General features: G+C 57.6%; 1 protein-coding gene across 4 annotated transcripts in view; it reads left to right on the top strand.

Annotated features, from left to right (window-relative positions):
• DENND1A (DENN domain containing 1A) overlaps positions 1-15332 on the top strand; it is a 463104-nt gene extending 447772 nt beyond the window's left edge. For 3 of the 4 annotated variants that reach the window (XM_054726915.1, XM_054726916.1, XM_008155330.3), the window contains 2 exons: positions 11826-12081; positions 13014-15332. In XM_054726915.1, the coding sequence (XP_054582890.1) occupies positions 11826-12081; positions 13014-14204 (1447 nt within the window). In that variant the 3' untranslated portion in view covers positions 14205-15332. Of the gene's footprint in view, positions 1-9075; positions 9205-11825; positions 12082-13013 lie in introns of all 4 variants that reach the window. The other variant, XM_054726917.1, reaches the window with a different exon arrangement.
• The last annotated feature ends 1590 nt before the right edge of the window (positions 15333-16922 follow it).

Here is a 16922-nt window from a genome sequence, read left to right as displayed (position 1 = left end):
GCCACAGTGTGTGTGGCTACCAGGCCCCAACTTATTTTCCTTTTGGCCTGTCAGTTATAGGGGGATTGACCTTTGAACTTGAAGCTCAGAAGGAGCCGAGAGCAAGCTCTTAAAGGCAGCACTATGCTCAGTACGGCCCGCCCCTCAGGGCCACACACAGAGGCCAGAGGCAGGGAGTGGCCTGCTGGTCCCCAGGTGCCTCTCTGCCAGGATGCCCGTCCTTCATTCACTGCAGGAGGGGACGGGCAGCAGCCCTCACAGAGCTGCTGAGAGAACAGAAGGAGATCGTTACATACAGGCTTTGCCTCCCTTGATCTTCACAACAACCCAGAAGGGTCGGTGGTCTTCTGAGCCTTAATGGCTAAGGGACTCGGGTCCGTGTGCATCGGATCGAGATGCCGCCGGTCCTGGCCAGCTGCAGAGCCTGGGCGCTTCCAGCTGCACGCCGTGGTCTCGCCTCTAACGGTGACACAGAACACCCTCCAGTCCCACGAGTCTTGACTGGCTGCGGGCTGGTTGTTTGAAGTCTCATTGTGCTAAGTAAGAACGGTCCAGATTCAGCCACCAGATGCCCATGAGCCATTGCCCTGCACCCCTCGGCCAGATCCATGCAAAATCTATTCTTCTCAAATGATTTTGTTTACTCATAAAAATAACCCAATAGCCTTACGGACAATCTGGAAGTAGGGAAGAGACCATTTCACTGTGAATCCCACCACTTCAACCACTTAGCAGCGTTCCTGCAGACTCCCGGCGTTCCTTTTCCCGGTCTGTGTGCAGACCTGCGGCTTCTGAGGAGCCCATCCTGGGCACTGGCCCCCCGTCCTGTAACCCCTGCTGCTGGGGACCGGAAGATCCCGTCACGCGGATGTGCGAGACCTACCTCACCACGCCCCTCAGGCTGGGGCTGCAGACTGTCCCAGGTTTTCACTAATATGAAAAACGCCAGAGTGAGGTCCTGGTTCTCCAAGTGTTTCCTCACTTTACATCATTATGAGAAACAGAATGATGAACAGCTACCAGTAACTGAGAACCACATGTAAGCACTTTACATACTCCGTTCCACTGAATCCTCACATGAAATCGGGTGGGGCCGGGGAGAGTATCATTAGCTCTGTTTTACGGAAGAGGTAACAGACCCTGAGACGTTGTCACTGCCCTGGCTTACACAGCTAGCTAGTGGCAGAGCTGAGCTTTGGAAGTGTCTCCTTAATGCCAGAATCCGCATCCTAAGCCAGTTAGAGAGGCAGATTTCTGCTCTGTGCTGCTAAATAACTTTCTAAAAGACGTGTGCTGCTTTACACTCCCTCCAGAACTGTGGGCTCCCTGAGAGTCTGGGCCTGGGGGACCCAGAGGACTGTGTGGCTGGTGTCAGAAATCCTCCCAGCCAAGGAGAAATGCGGGCTGGGCAGACGGTCTGTCCACCAACCCACGCTGCACAGGAATGGAGAACTGGTCATCTGAACTGCACTGCGCGACCCCACACCCAAAGGCCGGGGAGGTTACAATGAGGTCAGAAGAGCTGCCAGGAGCAGTTGGTGAGCGCTCTGCCCAGGGGCCGGCCTCAGAACGCTGCTGTTGTATCTGTGCAGGCCAGTTGCACACACGCTCTGGCAGGAGGTGATGTGATATGTGCTGCTACACACGGTCCCCTCAGGACCCGGGCCCAGCACGGCCCAGCACAGCCTCAGTGTGGATCACGACTGGTGACCGGCGTAGAGCTCCTTCCTTCCTACCTGACCCAGAGCTGCCCTGGGGTGTGGTCACTGAGCTCTGCTGGGCGGTGGCCTGGTGCACAAGTGGGACTGCGGCATCTGACAGACCTGGGTCAGACCTGGGCAAGTCTCTGCCCCCTGGCGTTAAAGACCATGCCTGTTAACATCCCAAGAAACAGGACTTGGGAGCCTGCCCTCAGGAGCCACACTAACATCCTAAGTCTGCCAGTCTCCCTCCTGCCACCTCCTGCAGCCACTGCCGCAGCCTCAACAATCCGACCTCCTCCCACACCCACAATTCCCCGCGCTTCCCCTGTGTAGCACTGACCTGCCGTGTTGTAGCTTTCACCTCACATGCAGGTGTACGCACCTGGCAAAGCCGTGTGTCCTTCAACTCCCGGACCAGAGCCTGGCGCGGGCCTCTGCTCAGGGATGTTGACTGAATGAATGAACAAAGGAACCACTGAAGACAGGTTAAAGCTTACAGCCCAGCACCCTGGAGGTAGGGGAGGGGTATCAGTGAACAGCCACAGAGGTGTGAAGAGCACCTGCTCTGCCGGGCGTGATCAGGATGTGAATATGGAGCCACCAGCACCTCCCTGCCCTGGCCTTCTAGGAGCCAGAAACTGCCAGCAGCCCAGCAGCAAGGATTCAAGAGCCAGCTGGGTCCTGGGGCCCAGGGGGGAGGGGCAGCTGTCTGGGTACTACCCCCTGGCAGACTGCCAGGCCCCAGTCTCTGAATAGCCAGGAGTCCAAACACCGAGCAGAAGGCCACAGACCCAATTAGCAAGGCCAGGGGCTCCTGCCCTGACTCGGCCCCTCCTTCTCCAACAGTGGGTCCTGGGCCCTGGGGACAAAGACGAGCCAGGAGCCAGAAGCCAGACATGGAGCCAGAGCCCAGACTGGAAAAGCAGGGAAGTGCACCAGCCCAGGGAACACGGGGCCACTGGGAGGCAAGGACCTTTCCCAGGAGCTGTCACCATCGGGGATCAGTTCCCGCTGAAAACCAAGCCTTCAGGTGCCCCAGGAGAAGCGCTTTATCCTCAGGACACTAGTGATTGCAGGCACCTCTGAAAGGCTGTGCCCTCCCAGCCGAGCCCCCTCCATATTAGCGATGATGCCACAGCTCCTTTTCCCACGGGCCTGTTTCAGGCCCGGCACTTTCATAGACATCATCTTGCTCAGCCTCCCCCGCTCCCCAAAAATCTTCCCAGTGAAGGCAAAGGGAACCAAGGCTCTAACACCAGGTGGAATGACCTGGGTCTGCTGGGTCCATGTCCAAGTTCACTGCTTTCTCGCCTGACACCCCACCCGACCCCCACCTCCACCACGGCTGTCAGAGGCGTCCGCAGAGTGGGGGACAGTTCTTCACAGTTTCCCTTCCAGGCAGGGAAAGTGCCCCGAGGTGTCCCCACCCATCTTCTCTGCACCAAAGAACCTGAGGGTGGGATAGTGAGGCAAAGCCCATGCCCTGTGCATGGGTCTCTGCCTGTGTGGGTGTCCACCTGGTGGCCCAGGAAGGACTTCTCAGGGCATCTGGGCATGGGTGTGGACATGTGAGATTGACACTAGTGATTTTTGTTAGGGAGGGAAGGAGGGAGGGAGGAAGGGAGGGAGGAAGATACAGGGTGATAAATAATTAAGTGGATGAATGAACGAAGGTTGGAAAGGCGAAGAGCACAGCCAACCCAAGAGAGAGATCAGGGCCCAGCCAGGAAGGCCTCCCTGCTGCCTGCCCAGCCCTCACATCACCCCTAACCACGCACATGGCCCTGTACCACCTGCTCCCTGCCAGCCCCGCCCCACCCCAGCTCCCTGTGCGCACTCTTCCACAGAAACACCTCTAGGCCATGTGCAGCCTCTGCCATGCTCATGATTAAAAGCCCAGCCCCATGTCACCTCCCAAGTGAGCCAGGGACACCCCAACCACTGCCCTCTGGCAGAGCAGGTCCCCATGGGGTGGGAAGAACCCAGTCTCACACATAGACCAGCCCTCCTGACAGGAAGGCACCTTCTCATTGGTGACTCATTACAGCAGTTGGTCTCACATTATTGTTTTAAGTAGATGTTTACAAATGAGTGTAAAGGTCCTACGTCCAGCATATCTGTCTCCAGTTTCTCCTCCTGAGCACTGCCCTCGCCCGCACCCTGGGTCACATGAGGAATAGCTCCAGTGCAGTTCCCAGCTTCCTCCCGGGGTCCTGCACCCACCTCGTTTCCCCCAGAGACCCCTCTGGCTGGCTTCAGAGCCCTTGTCTGTCGTGTTAGCCTGTGTGCATGCTACGCTGTGGTCTGGAGCATTGGCCCCGGGTCCTGGTGGTGGCGGGAAGGCACGACAGGGTCCTCTCGTGCTTCTGATGTGCTGTGACAGGCCAGTGGGGGCAGTAACCTTACCTGGGAAGGTCTTTGAAGGCAGGGACCACCCTGTCCATCCTGGCACACCTGGACAAGAATCTGTGTGTTGGCAGGTGAATGTGGCGGTGGGTAGTAATCGAATGTTCACTATGCACCAGGTGTTTGCAAAGAGCTTTGCAAACATTTCATCCAGCTTTGTGTAAAGCCCATCAGGAGGGCTGTAGACATCCCATTTTACAGATGAGGCTCAGAATCTGATGACTTTCCCGAGGTCGTCTGGCTGGGACATGGGGGTGTGGAAGGCTGGCTGGACAGACTGGCATCCACTGGCCTCATCCTGGGGCCTGTCCCTGCTCATCAGCCCCACCAGAGCCACGTGATCAGGGACACCAGCAGCCATGACACCTACGAAGTAGGGATCCTTTGTGCTGGAGTGAAATGATCCTTTAAGAAATGATCACCCGCTCCCTTCACTACCTCCGGAGACCAAGTCCTCGCTGATTTTTCCCCTTCTTTATCTCAAGTACATTTAAATGTCAATTAAATTTGAAATATCTACATTTGTCAGCATTTCATTTTGGGCCAGCGTGACGTGCTGCTGATTTGTCCACGCGATGTGACACATGAAAAAAACTCTCGAGATGCAGATCTTCCTCATTAAAAAATAAGCCCGTGCGATCCCGGCGCGGCAGAGAGCCACAGAGCACGTCCCCGCTTCCTGACGCCGTGTCTCTGACATGGTATTTAAAAAGGAACAGCCGCGCCTGTCACCACTGTCACATGCGCGCGCCAACCGGCGACACGTTAAACCAAACATTAGAAAGGGTTCGGGAAGTCATCTGCATGGGAGTCTGTGCCGAGACGGGGTAGGCAGAGGCGGGAGCAGCGTGGAGATGATGGGGTCTGGACAGTGATGGACAGCAGGCCTTTCTTTCCCGCCAAGACTCCAGCAGCCCTCGCTGGGTAGCCAGGCTCGCCATGACCTGCCTTCTCGCAGACAGCAATTTGTGTATAATAAAATCCAGGCAAGTGGTGGGTGGCAGACTGCAGGGTAGTAGCTGAATTGGGTTAATGAGGGAAGAGGTACACTTTTTTTTCCCCATATTCTGCCTTAAGCTAATAAAAAATTTAAACCTGGACATTTTCGACGGTTCATCCTTTATCTCTGACAAATATCTGACTGTATGTTTCATGGAAGAACATGAGCAGCAGAATTTAAATAGGTTTATTTTGAAATCTCACCTTTTATTGAAGGTGGGAGGGGAAACGCCCTACGCCTATTTCATTGTTTCAGATCCACGGAAGGAAAGAGGCAGGATGGCAAAGTGGTTCAGAGCCAGGGAAATGCAGAGTCCCGGGCCTGCCGTCCGCTGCTGTGTGACCCTGGGCAGGCGGCTCCCTCTCTCTGAGCCTTGGCTTCTTTATCCGCAAAATGAGGGTGCGATAGGAGTTCATGAGAAACTCCGGCAGCGCTCAGCTCAGCGCCGTAAGCACTGCTAGTGTCCTCATCGTCCGCCCTGCGCCTGCGCCCGCGCCTGGACCCGGAAAGCTCTGCTCAGACCAGACCCCAGGTCAAAGTGTCACCTGAGAGCTCAGCAGTGATCAGGAGACACAGGGCCTCTTGTCGCAGCCACTGCCCAGCCAGCCTGGATGGCAGGAGAGCTGCTGGAGTGAGCTGGACATCGGGGCTCCCTCCCCCCCCTCACCCCAGCCCCGCTCCCGGACACGCCAGTGTGGGCAGGCACAGGGTTTTATCGGTGACTGACGAAGCCAAGGGCCCTTTGCTCTCACGTGATTCCAAGCACTCCTGGCAGGTTTAGGCGTTTGGTTCGTGTGCCAAGCTGTGGCCTCTGCTTTCTTGTCACTGCGGGGGGAGGGGCGTGCGTGGATGGCTGTTGGGACGGCATTCTAGGTGGACTTGAGGGCCTCCCATGAGCCTCGAGCCTCCTACACCTACTACCAGCCCGGCTGACAGAAAGGCTGGGCTGTCATCCCTGCTCGTCACTTCCTGGCCGGGTTACTTGGCCACATCCCTCTCCTTTGCCAGTGACTCCAGTGCTCCGCTAGCACTGGGCCTGCTCACAGCACCCAGGAAGGGCCTCTTGGTTGGGCACATGGATAGATGGACTAGTGACAGTCTCACTCTATAAAGTCATATTTGGAGACCTTACCTTCCTGCTCGGCTGTTGGGAGGGGTAGAAATAGCCTCTGTAAGCCCCTGGCATGGTGCCTGCATGTGGATATTATGTGAAACATTTTTCTGAGACTCCCACCTGCCCCACACCCCAAACGTGGTCCCAGTCTACGGGTCTCAGAGGCTCAGAGGACAGATGGGATGCTCAGAGTGGGGACCCTTTTATTCTGCAGCCACAGGCTGGTGAAAGGGACCATGCTGTGTTGGGGCTCCAGGAAAATGAGTGAAATGGGGGGCACCTTGTCTCCCTCCCACACTGGCTTCCATTCATTCAGTCGTAAACTCTGATGGTGCTCATGCTGTGCCCCTGGTGAGGATAGAGAATGAGCCAGGCCCTGCCCTTGAGCCAGAAATAGAATTGCAAGAGGTTCAATGGTGAAACACGCAGCCCGCGGAGAAGCTGACCGTCGAGGGAGAAGACCGCAGCGGGAGCTCCAGGAGGACTCCTGAGCGTGCCATCGGGCTGAGTCTTCAGGAGCAGGCAGCGCCCAGGCAGACCAGGCGGAGGGCAGGAGGCCGCACAGGTGGGCAGGGCCAGCTCCGTGTCTGCCCTGCGTGGAGCTCGACTTGGCACTGCCACTCTGCAGCCCTCACCCCGCCCAAGTGTACGTCGTCCACAAAGGTCTGAACGCATTATTCCCAATGCTTTACTCAGTGGGTTTACTCACCACCCAACCCGTCGCCAAGAAATTGCGGTTCAGAGCAGCAGATTCACAGGCGTGAAGCAGGCCAGTGACAGGGTCGGTTTGAGACTCAGAACAGGATTCCGGTGTCTGTGTGCAGAGGGGCCCTTCTCCTGCGCCTTGTTTTATGTCCCGGAGGCCGTGGAGGAGCTGGGCAGCCTTGTCCTGCAAGTGAAATCTTCCTGCCCCCCTGAATCCGGGAAAGTGCCCGCCTGAGCCAAGGCTCCAGTCCAGGAAGGGCCAAGGTGTGTCCCTACCCCCTGGAGGCGACCTGGGGAGGAGAGGAGAGGGACGCTATGGCTTACCCCCACCCAGGGTGCGCCCGGGGAAGTAGTTTCCCTTCTCTGTGCCTCGACCTGCACTTCAGTAGGAGGAATGGCTCTGCCTGGCTGACTTCCAGGGAGGAGGAGAGGACAGGGGCCAGGTGTGACAGCTGGGGCAGCTCCCTGCTCCTTCTGAAAGAACAGCGTGTTCCAGGTAACACTGGTTGGCAGACCATAGCTGAAAAGGCCGCAATCCGCTCTCACAGCTGCTGCCCCGCACTCACCCTCCAGCGAGGTTCCCATGCACTTTTCTTAGACATGTTATGTTCTCCTGGAATAAAACCTGAACAGAATTGCATCACATAAAGCAAAGAAAGGAGACTGCTGTGGTTGGCGGGGAGCGAGTGGGGGGAGAGGAGATAGCCCCCCTCAGGTGTCTCCTACCCACCCTCTCCCCAAACTTCACCATTGCCCCTGGGGATCCTCCGCATGTGCCCAGCCTGCTGTACAGGGCAGGGACATGGACCACCCACTCCCAGCCAGATGCCCAAGCGTCAGCCTCAGGGTTGGGATTCGAACCGAGATCTGACCGGCCCAACTGCCCTCTCTCTAAGCACAGGCTCTCGTAGGCCCTGGCCCATGTATAACTCACAGGAGCCGGCGTGGAGTTCCTCTGGGCTGTGTGTGTGTTTGTGTTGATAGAGGCAGAGCTCACAGGTGACTGACAAGAGAGATGTATTTTTTATAACAATGAATATTTAATTTACGCATCACAGATGACAAAGACTCTCTGAAGAGCCATCTGAGGAAGACGCGGGAGCGGCCGCTCACCCGAAAGGGCACTTGAGCTCTCCTCCACGTGGTTCACTGCCTGCCTCAACTTTTTTTCCCTGATTATTGAAATAGATGTGCACGTTGTAGAAAACTTAGAAGACACAGAAACATAAAAAGACTGCTCCAGTCGCTTGTGTAGACGTTCAGACACACCTTTCCAGCTTTTTTTTCTAGCATTTCCCATCAGCAGACGAGGGAGAATGTGGTATAACTGCCATTCTGCATCCTGGTTTTTAGGTTTTCCTTTATAAACATTACTAGTGACCCGGTGCACGGATTCGTGCACATTGAAAGGAAATTAATTGGAAGGTGGCCAGCAGGGTGGGACTGGGCAAGATGGGCTGGAAACACCCTGGAGCCAACCTCCCGCGGTCCCTCCCCAGCCGGTGCACCTGGGGCGGTGTCTTTGGAGTCCCTCCGGCAGGTGGGGTCCCTTGGCCTGGCCTGCGGGGATTGGGCTGAAACTGGCAGTCCAACATCCCCCAAGGGGTCCCAGAGTGCGAGAGGACACTCTGCAAAGTTGCTGTCGCTCAGCAGCTCCTGCATTGAGCGTCTGCCCCCCTGGTGGTCAGTGCGTGTCATAGCTACCGGCCAGTCAGCGGTTGCTTAGGCTTTTATATATATAGTTACTGGGGGTTTACCATCCAGCCAATGGGGCCATCATTACTTCACCAGCTTCCTGTTGCTGTAAGTCTAGGTTGTTTCATGTTTTAATATCACAAACATGGCAGTGAGGGGCACTGTGGGCAATCTTGGCCATGTTTAGGGTTATCTAGATGGCAGTGGGATTGTCAGGTCAGAGGTGACTGGATCGTGTGTTTAAGGCTCTTGACATGTATGGCAAACCCACAGTTGCTTTTTTTGGGACCAGCTTCCTTACCTCAGGGGCCTGCCTGCTCCCGTGCCACCGGCTTCTCTAGGGAGCCTCCACCGAAGGCTGCAGCCGGAGGCCAGGCCCCATCCCGCCCCACCCCGTGGAGTCTTGAGGGTGCCTCCTAACTGTTCTCTTCTCTTGTCTTCCTCTGCCCCAGCCTGGTAAAGCCCTTGCAACACTATGCGGTCTTCCTCTCCGAGGACTCCTCTGACGATGAAAGCCAGCGGGAAGAGGGCCCGAGCCCTGGCTTCACCGAGAGCTTTTTCTTCTCCACTCCCTTTGAATGGTCTCTCCTTCCTTCTTCCCTTTCCCTGAGCTGGGCTGGGTGGCTCCCTGGGCCCTGGGGGCGGGGGTGGCCAGGGCTGCTTGCCCTTGTGTGGGGAGGGTGTCTAGAGCTGCTGCCTTCGGTGCCCCAATGCCAGCCTGCAGGGTGGATGCTACCTCCGGGTGTTCATTGTGCCAGCCCCACAGGGCGTGAAGCGAACGAGATGGCAAGAGGGATAGGGTGTGAGGCGGAGGCAGGGTCCCCACTCTTTATACAGGGAAATATGATTGATTGTAAAGGGAATTGGTGGCCACAGTCAGCCTTGGGTGATGCTCAAGGCCTTCATCTCAGCACATCTTGGAAAGCCATAGAGATGGAGGGTCAAGTTTATAACAAGAAACATTTATGGAATGTGTGTATTAATGCTGGCATATCCAAACATTTTACTGATCGTCTAACCTTAAAATAATTTTATCATTGTTATGTATAGCTAAGCCTCATACTGATTATGAATTGGAATAAAAAAGAAGGTCCACCACAATCCAGCTATCACCCAAAATGAAGCTTTTCTAGGCCCCTTTTTGCCAGTTCTTGCCCCTCTGCCCACCCGTTTTCCAGAGCTGGGATTGAGCAATGGGATAGCATTTGTCAGTGTTTGTTAACAAGTTGTGGTATTTTTAACAGGACCCTTTAAGGGAAGGAACCTGCCCTTTGCCGAAACCCAGCGGGCCCACGTAGCCCCCAGGGAGTGAGTAGTTATAGCGTTTATAGAAGTGGGGATTCTTCCCCCCTCTCCCTGCTCCGGGCACCTGACAATCCATGGCTCCGCTCCTGCCCCTGTGCCCCACCCGCGGGAGGGGAGGAGGGTTCTGGCCTTTTCTGACACCAGCTCACCTGAGACCACGGGCACACCGATCCCCTCCCTTAGAAAGGGGTGGCCTTCGCCAGTATTGGCCCAAGCTTCTCAGGCCACCTTTCCATACGGTGACTCTTTTTCCTTAAAATTCTTTTTTAACTTTTTAAAATTGCCTTGTCCTTAGCAATAGTATCTATCATACCACAGGCTTAATGTATCAGCTGTTATTTCTACTACTAATTAAGAGCCATTGGAATAAGAAATTTCACCCAGGTACCACCTTAAAACCACCTTGCAGGTAAAGGCACTCTAGGTGACATCCAAGGACCCCCCCAGAGTCCAGCAGGCCCATGTTCTCTTTAAACCAATTGGTGCCAACAGTATTTATTTATTTATTTAGGTGCCCTAAATATTTAAATAATGGCTACGCTCATTCCTTTAGCCAAGACCTATGAGAATGTAGGCTTTTGTGCGTGTTTACACAAAAACTGGCCCATCTTAAAACAAAATGGCTTCTTTTAAGTAATACTATTTCCTGAAGTGTATGGAGCACATTGACTTCTTTATCTCCTTTGTGTTCAAACTTGGTTAAAGGGGCTTTAATTCCTTGTGCAGATGGCTTAATCATTAAGCGAGGGACTTTTAAATTCTCCCCTACTTGGCTTCCATTTTTACCTCTTACAAAGTGCTGTGTGACACAGGGTAAATTACTTAGCCTCTCTGAGCTTCAGCTTCCTCATCTATGAGATAGAGGTTTGGCTCTTGTGTTGTTTCAGCAAGATGGTACAGGTTCATGGAGTCCTTGCAAGAGTCCAGACTATTCACTGAGCCCCCTCCTTCCACTGTCTCCTGCCTGGTTCCAGTGAGCTGTTGTCACCACCAGGTGGCCACCTTCCCCCACCTCACTAGAATCATGGGCGGTTTCTGCCTGACCCAGAGGGCCCCAGCCTTCCCCAGCCTTGTTAGAGGAGGTGGACACTGCTCTGGCCCGGCTCCACTAGAGGTCAGGGTTTATCCAGCACCATCTCCACATGCGCAGAGGTGCCCTGGGGCTCAGGCTTGTGAGAAAGGAACCCTTTTCACTGAGCAGGGGTCCAGCTGCAAGGTTTTGGTGCATGAACGTCCATCATGCTGTCAGCCTCTGCATGCCCGCTGTGCACCAGGCACCGCTCACCTAATGCCCACCACTGCCTGCAAGGGAGGTGCACTCTGGAATGGGGAAGCCATTGAGGCTCAGAGAGGATAAGTGACTTGCCCAAGGCCCCACAGCAAGAGATGGCACCATCAGAGCTGGAACCAAGGTCAGCACAAGATTCCCCTGAAGATCATGGGGTGTGCTGGGCAGCTGCCCTAGGGAGTTTCCCTGACTCAGTTCCCAAAAGCTGCTCCCAAGATCTGTCTGCCAAAGCTTAGGACTGAGTCTGCCTGCCTGTTCCCTTTCCAGTCGTCTCCTGTTCCTTATGCCTTGTCTGAATGGCTTGTGAGTCCACCAGCCATTTATCTGATGGGTCCTACGGTTTGGGAGGAACTTGGTGAGTCCCCCAGTGCCAGTTAGAGCCAAAGTGTTTTGCCCATGGTCCCACAGTGACCAACAGAACTCAAATTTAGTCCCAGGTCTGTCAGATTGCCACTGCCCAGACTCCTGCACGCAGGACCTCAGGACACGCTCCTGTCCCCAAGGCTCCTGGGTGGGAGCCTCAAGACCTGGAAGTTTTGGAGGTGGGGACTGCTTGCTCCTCCCACAGAGGCTCCGGGTGGGCGAATCCAGCCTGCTCTGCTCTTCCAGGCCACAGCCATATCGGACACTCAAGGAGTCAGACAGTGCGGAAGGCGAGGCGGAGAGCCCAGAGCAGCGAGCGAGGGAACCCGGGGGCCCCGCCCCAGCTCCACCGGACCGGGCGGCCAGCGTCGACCTCCTGGAAGACATCTTCAGCAGCCTGGACATGGAGGTGCCACTGCAGCCCCTGGGCCAGGCCAAGAGCTTGGAGGACCTTCGAACTCCCAAAGACCTGAGGGAGCAGTCGGGCACCTTTGACTATCAGGTACGGTGGGGGCGGGGGCGGGCCTGCTGGGACTGGAGCTTTCACACATGCTGCAGGTCCCCCCACGTGACAGAGGGAGAAACAGCTTCTCCAAGTCCTCGGCCAAGGCCCAGGGTCAGTCTCACTGCAAACCCTGTCAGGAGGGCCAGCGGCCACCCCCGCCCCTCCCCCCCTCAGTGATCACTGGGGAAGATGCTAGGCTGATGGAAGTCGGCCCCACTTCCATCTGTGCACCAGAGAGAGGTGGCCGGTGCCCAGGCCGCTCTCCGCAGCACCCCACCGGGAAAGGCTCCTCGGAGAGACTGGGTCAGAACTGCTGGGTCCTGGCCTTCCACTGTGACCTGCACCCTGTCACATGCCCCTCGGTGCCCGTTTCTTCACTGGCCCGTGGGGCTGCTGACGGGTCACATGGAACTCACTGAGCTCCCGTGTATCCATGACTCACAGGCACCCCTCAGGCCAAGAGAAGGGAGGTGAGGCCAGGCCGTGGAGCTGGGGAGTGGGTGAGTGGGGCCTTGAGCCCAGTCCCAGCCCCCCAGCCAGGGTGCCTTCGCCCAGGCCCTAACCCTCACTCGCCCGCCTGGGCTCACAGGTGACTGAAAGTGCCCACACGCTTTGAAAAGTAAAAAGGGCCCAACCAGGTGATGGCAGTGAATGGAGTCCTTTTTCCTAAAAGTACTTGGCAACCCCGGCATAAAGGGACAAGGGCTTTCTCGGGGACCCTTCGTGCCACGCAGAGCAGCGGGGCTTGGAGTCCAGCCGGCCCCGGGCTCTCTGCTGGTGACCGGGGCTGAGCCCCCAGCTGCTCTGAGTCCCAGGGGGCTAATCCAGGCCCCTGCCCAGCACACAGGCGGGGTGGGGTGGGGGGGAGTGTGCTGCCTTCCCATCTGTCCCGTCAGCCTGTGGTCACTGCCTCCCCTTCCCTCCTACAGAGGCTGGACCTGGGCAGGAGTGACAGGAGCCGCGGGATGCCGCTGGCCTTGAGGCTCGCTCACCCGTACAACAAGCTCTGGAGCCTGGGCCAGGACGACATGGCCATCTGCAGCAAGCCCCAGGCCCCCTCCCCCGAGGAGCCCTCGGCCCTGCTCGGGAACGCCCCCGCCCTGCTCCACAGACCCCAGAACCAGGACAGCATCCTGAACCTCGGCGACAAGGAGGCGGCACCCGCCCCTACTCCGGGCAGTATCACCATTCCCCGGCCACAGGGCAGGAAGACCCCGGAGCTGGGCATCATGCCCCCACCGCCCACTGCCCGCCCGGCCAAGCTCCCGGCCGCCGGTGCCGCCCTCGGTGACTTCTCCTCAGAGTGGCTGCAGGCCGAGCAGGACAGGCGCCCGGCCCCGCTCCCCAGTGCTGCCCCCCAAGGCCCCACCAAACCGCTCCAGCCTCTCAGCCTGGCCCCAGGGGCTGCGGCCACTGGCAGTGATGCCCTGCTGGCCCTCCTGGACCCGCTTAGCACAGCCTGGTCGGACAGTACCCTTCCACCAGGCCCTACAGCCCCAAATGTAGCTACCCCATTCACCCCCCAGTTCAGCTTCCCCCCCGCAGGGACCCCCACCCCATTTCCACAGCCATCGCTCAACCCGTTTGTCCAATCTGTGCCAGCGGCACTGCCCGCCATGTCCCTGGTCTCCACGCCGGCCAGGCCTTTCGGGGCCCCTCCTGCTTCCCTGGGGCCAGCTTTTGCCCCCAGCCTCCTGCTGTCCAGCTCTGGCTTCTGCCCCCCACATAGATCTCAGCCCAACCTGTCTGCCCTCTCCATGCCCAATCTCTTTGGCCAGATGCCCATGGGTGCCCACACCAGCCCCTTGCAACCACTGGGCCCCCCAACAGTTGCCCCTTCAAGGATCCGAACATTGCCCTTGGTCCGTTCAAGTGCCAGGGCTGCTGAGGCCAAGCAGGGGCTGGCCCTCAGGTCTGGAGACGCCCCACTCATCCCTCCAAGACCCGCCCAGGGCCTGGAGCCAGCACTGCAGCCCTCTGCTACTCAAGAGGCCAGAGACCCCTTTGAGGATTTGCTGTGGAAAACCAAGCAAGACGTGAGCCCGGCCCCGGCCCCGGCCCCGGCCCCGGCCCCAGGCTCGGTGGAACAGCTTAGGAAGCAGTGGGAGACCTTCGAGTGAGCCAGGCACTGAGGCCGGCGGGGTGGCCGAGCCCAGCAGGGGCTGTGCGCCGCCCCGCTCCCAGGCCAGTGGCCCTGCTTTTCCTGCAGCTCCGTTCTACCCAGGCTCTGCTGGTGAGGAGGGATGGGACCTTCTCTGCCTCCCCTCCCCCTCCACATACCCCTCTCTGAGGTCTGGCCTTTGGAGAAAGGCACCAGTTCTGGTCTGGGAATCGACCCAGCCCCTGGGCGCCCATCCCACCTGCCACCACCTCTCCCCAGCACCCCTGTTGGGTTTTGCACTAAAAAGGTCAGCTGGGCCAGTGATTGCCCCAGACCAGTCCTACCCTCCTTCCCTCTGGAAACCTCCAGGCCTCTCCTCCCAAGCCCTGTTCTGTCCTGCCTGGCCCGGCCCTGGACACCCCACCGCAGCAGGCACAGGTGTCATGGTGCCTGCAGCCTGAGTTTGTCTGCACGAGACACATGGTTTGGAGTTTGAAGTAGGATCTACTGGCGGAGCATTTCCAACCCTCTAGCAATACACACACTGGTTCTTCGTGAGTCTTCACCCCAAACTTCAGCTGTTTCTGCCTTGGTTGAGAGTTGGGGGGTGAGGGATCCTTAAGATCCCTAGGGATAGCCAACCCCAGCCCCAGCCAGTCCTGTGTGGGCTGGCAACTCTGATTTGTAGACGGAAAAATGGCGACAGGTTAATCTGAGTGCATCCGACGCTGGAGTCAGGCCATTGCCGCCCTCCCTTGATCCTGTGGGTTCTCCTGGTCTTGTGTTTCTATCTAATGGGGCTCAGCCTCTTGTCTTGGGGGGCCGTTGGGGGCAGAGCTGAGCAACAGGCACCGTTCCAACTGGAAGGCCAAGCTTGACCCAGGAGTCCAACTGCCCAGGGTCAGGAAGGAGCGGGCACTGCGCCCTCCTCCAGGCCCCGGGGAGGGGACTAGCAGCCTGGAGGGAGGAGGGCCGGAGCACCTGCCCTGCCCCCTCGCAATCTCGCCAGCAAAGAAATTCCTGAGGCCAATGTCACCAAAGCTAAATTGAAATGTTTTGTTATTGTTTCTCTTTCTTTTCCTTTTTACTTTATTGATTTAATGAATCTTGAAATTGACTAGTTTCAATAAACCAAGTTGAAATGTGACCCAAACATTTAAGCAAACAACCATCTGAGACATGCAGGAAATTGTGAGCATTTTGACCTGATTTCTCATTTCCTATTTGTGTCGGCCAGACCGTCTCAGAGGTATCTGATGGGGCAGGGAGGTCTCTGGAGGTCCCAGAACCCCAGGGAGCCTTGCTGGTGACTGAGGGACTGGGAGGCCACCCCTGGGTGGGTGAGTGAGGCCTGGCCCTGAGGTTCGCTCTGACGAGGGGTGTGAGGAGCTGCTGGCCCCGCACACAGCTCCTTCCGGAGTCAGCCATGGCCCCTCCGGCAAGTCTTCTCTCTCAATCTCCCAGCGTCCTCTGGCTGCTTGGGAGAGGGGTGGGGAAGGGGTGTCAGGTGGACACTCAGGTGTTTCTGTACAGATTCCGGTTCTGAACCCCGTTGGGGACAGGGCAGCCCACCTGGTGGCCCCGGGAAGCGGAGCCCACCGTGGTCTCTGGCTGCGCGGGGGCTGGGGCTGCTCCTTGTTCCCATGAGCGACCCAAAGGAAGTTCGGGTGAGCGTTCAGTAAGAGCTCCTGGGGGAGAAGGCTGGTGTCCGTGTCCGTGAGGAAGGGAGGGAGGGAGGGAGGCCTCAGCCGTCTTCAGGACCCCTTCTGTGGAGGCGGTGGCCAGGCTCGGCGGCCAGGGAAGGATTTGACCCCTGGCCCACTCCCAGGCTTGTTCTCATTCGGGCCTCTGAGCCCAACTCCGCCTCTCCCCTCCCCAGCAGGGCATCGGGGGCTGGTCCCAGGCCTGCTGGGTCCCCAGAGTAGGGCTACGGGTCACCTGTGGTGCAGAGGGTGCCCAGGAAGGAACAAGTTCAGGGGATATCTGGACGTCGCCCCCCGAGATCTCACTCGCGAGGGAGGAGCCTGGGCACCTGCAGCGCTGCCGGCGTGGTGACGTGTCCGTGTCCGTGTCCGTGTTGCAAAGGGAGATGCAGCCAGAGTGGGTGATAAGCACACCCATTATCTGTCCCCTCCCCCTCAGGCTGCCTCGAGAATGACAGGTGCCTTAGGAGCAAAGAGGAAACCATGGGGCTCCCCCTAAAAAAGAGTGGCCCAGATTTTATATGTTGGGGTTCCACATAAAATATCTTTTTTTAGGATTCCGTAGGAACAAAGGGCCAAATCCTAACCACAGCAGTGCTGTGGCTCCGTGGTTGGTACCAGAAGTTTCCTCCCTCCCTTCCCAGGAACCATGGGGAAAGGTGGCCCCCCCCATTGCAGGGTAAGCCCCTTTCCCTAGTGTTCACGGCCCTTCCCACCCCGCCTCCGCCACCTGCACCCTCATCTCCAGCCCCTCTCCCATCACCCCGGCTCCACCTCAGATCTAACTCTGCCTCTCAGGAGCGGGGTCAAGTGAACCTCTAAGAGTGTAAAGGGGCGTCCTGGCCTTGCACGCTGGCACAGGAGGCACTGGCCTGGGACACAGGCAGGACGGAAGGGCTGTGAAGCTCTGCGGAGGCCAAGCACTCAGGCAGGTGGGTTCCCCTCGGGGATCAGAGACCCCAGTGTGAGGGCAGCACCGAGGAGAAGAGGGGAAGCCAAGTTCCTGCGTGTGTGACTCAAGACCAGCCGACAGG

This window comes from Eptesicus fuscus, chromosome 15, assembly GCF_027574615.1.
Source record: "Eptesicus fuscus isolate TK198812 chromosome 15, DD_ASM_mEF_20220401, whole genome shotgun sequence".
Lineage (NCBI taxonomy): Eukaryota > Metazoa > Chordata > Mammalia > Chiroptera > Vespertilionidae > Eptesicus > Eptesicus fuscus.
This window is presented reverse-complemented; position numbering and strand designations above follow the sequence as displayed.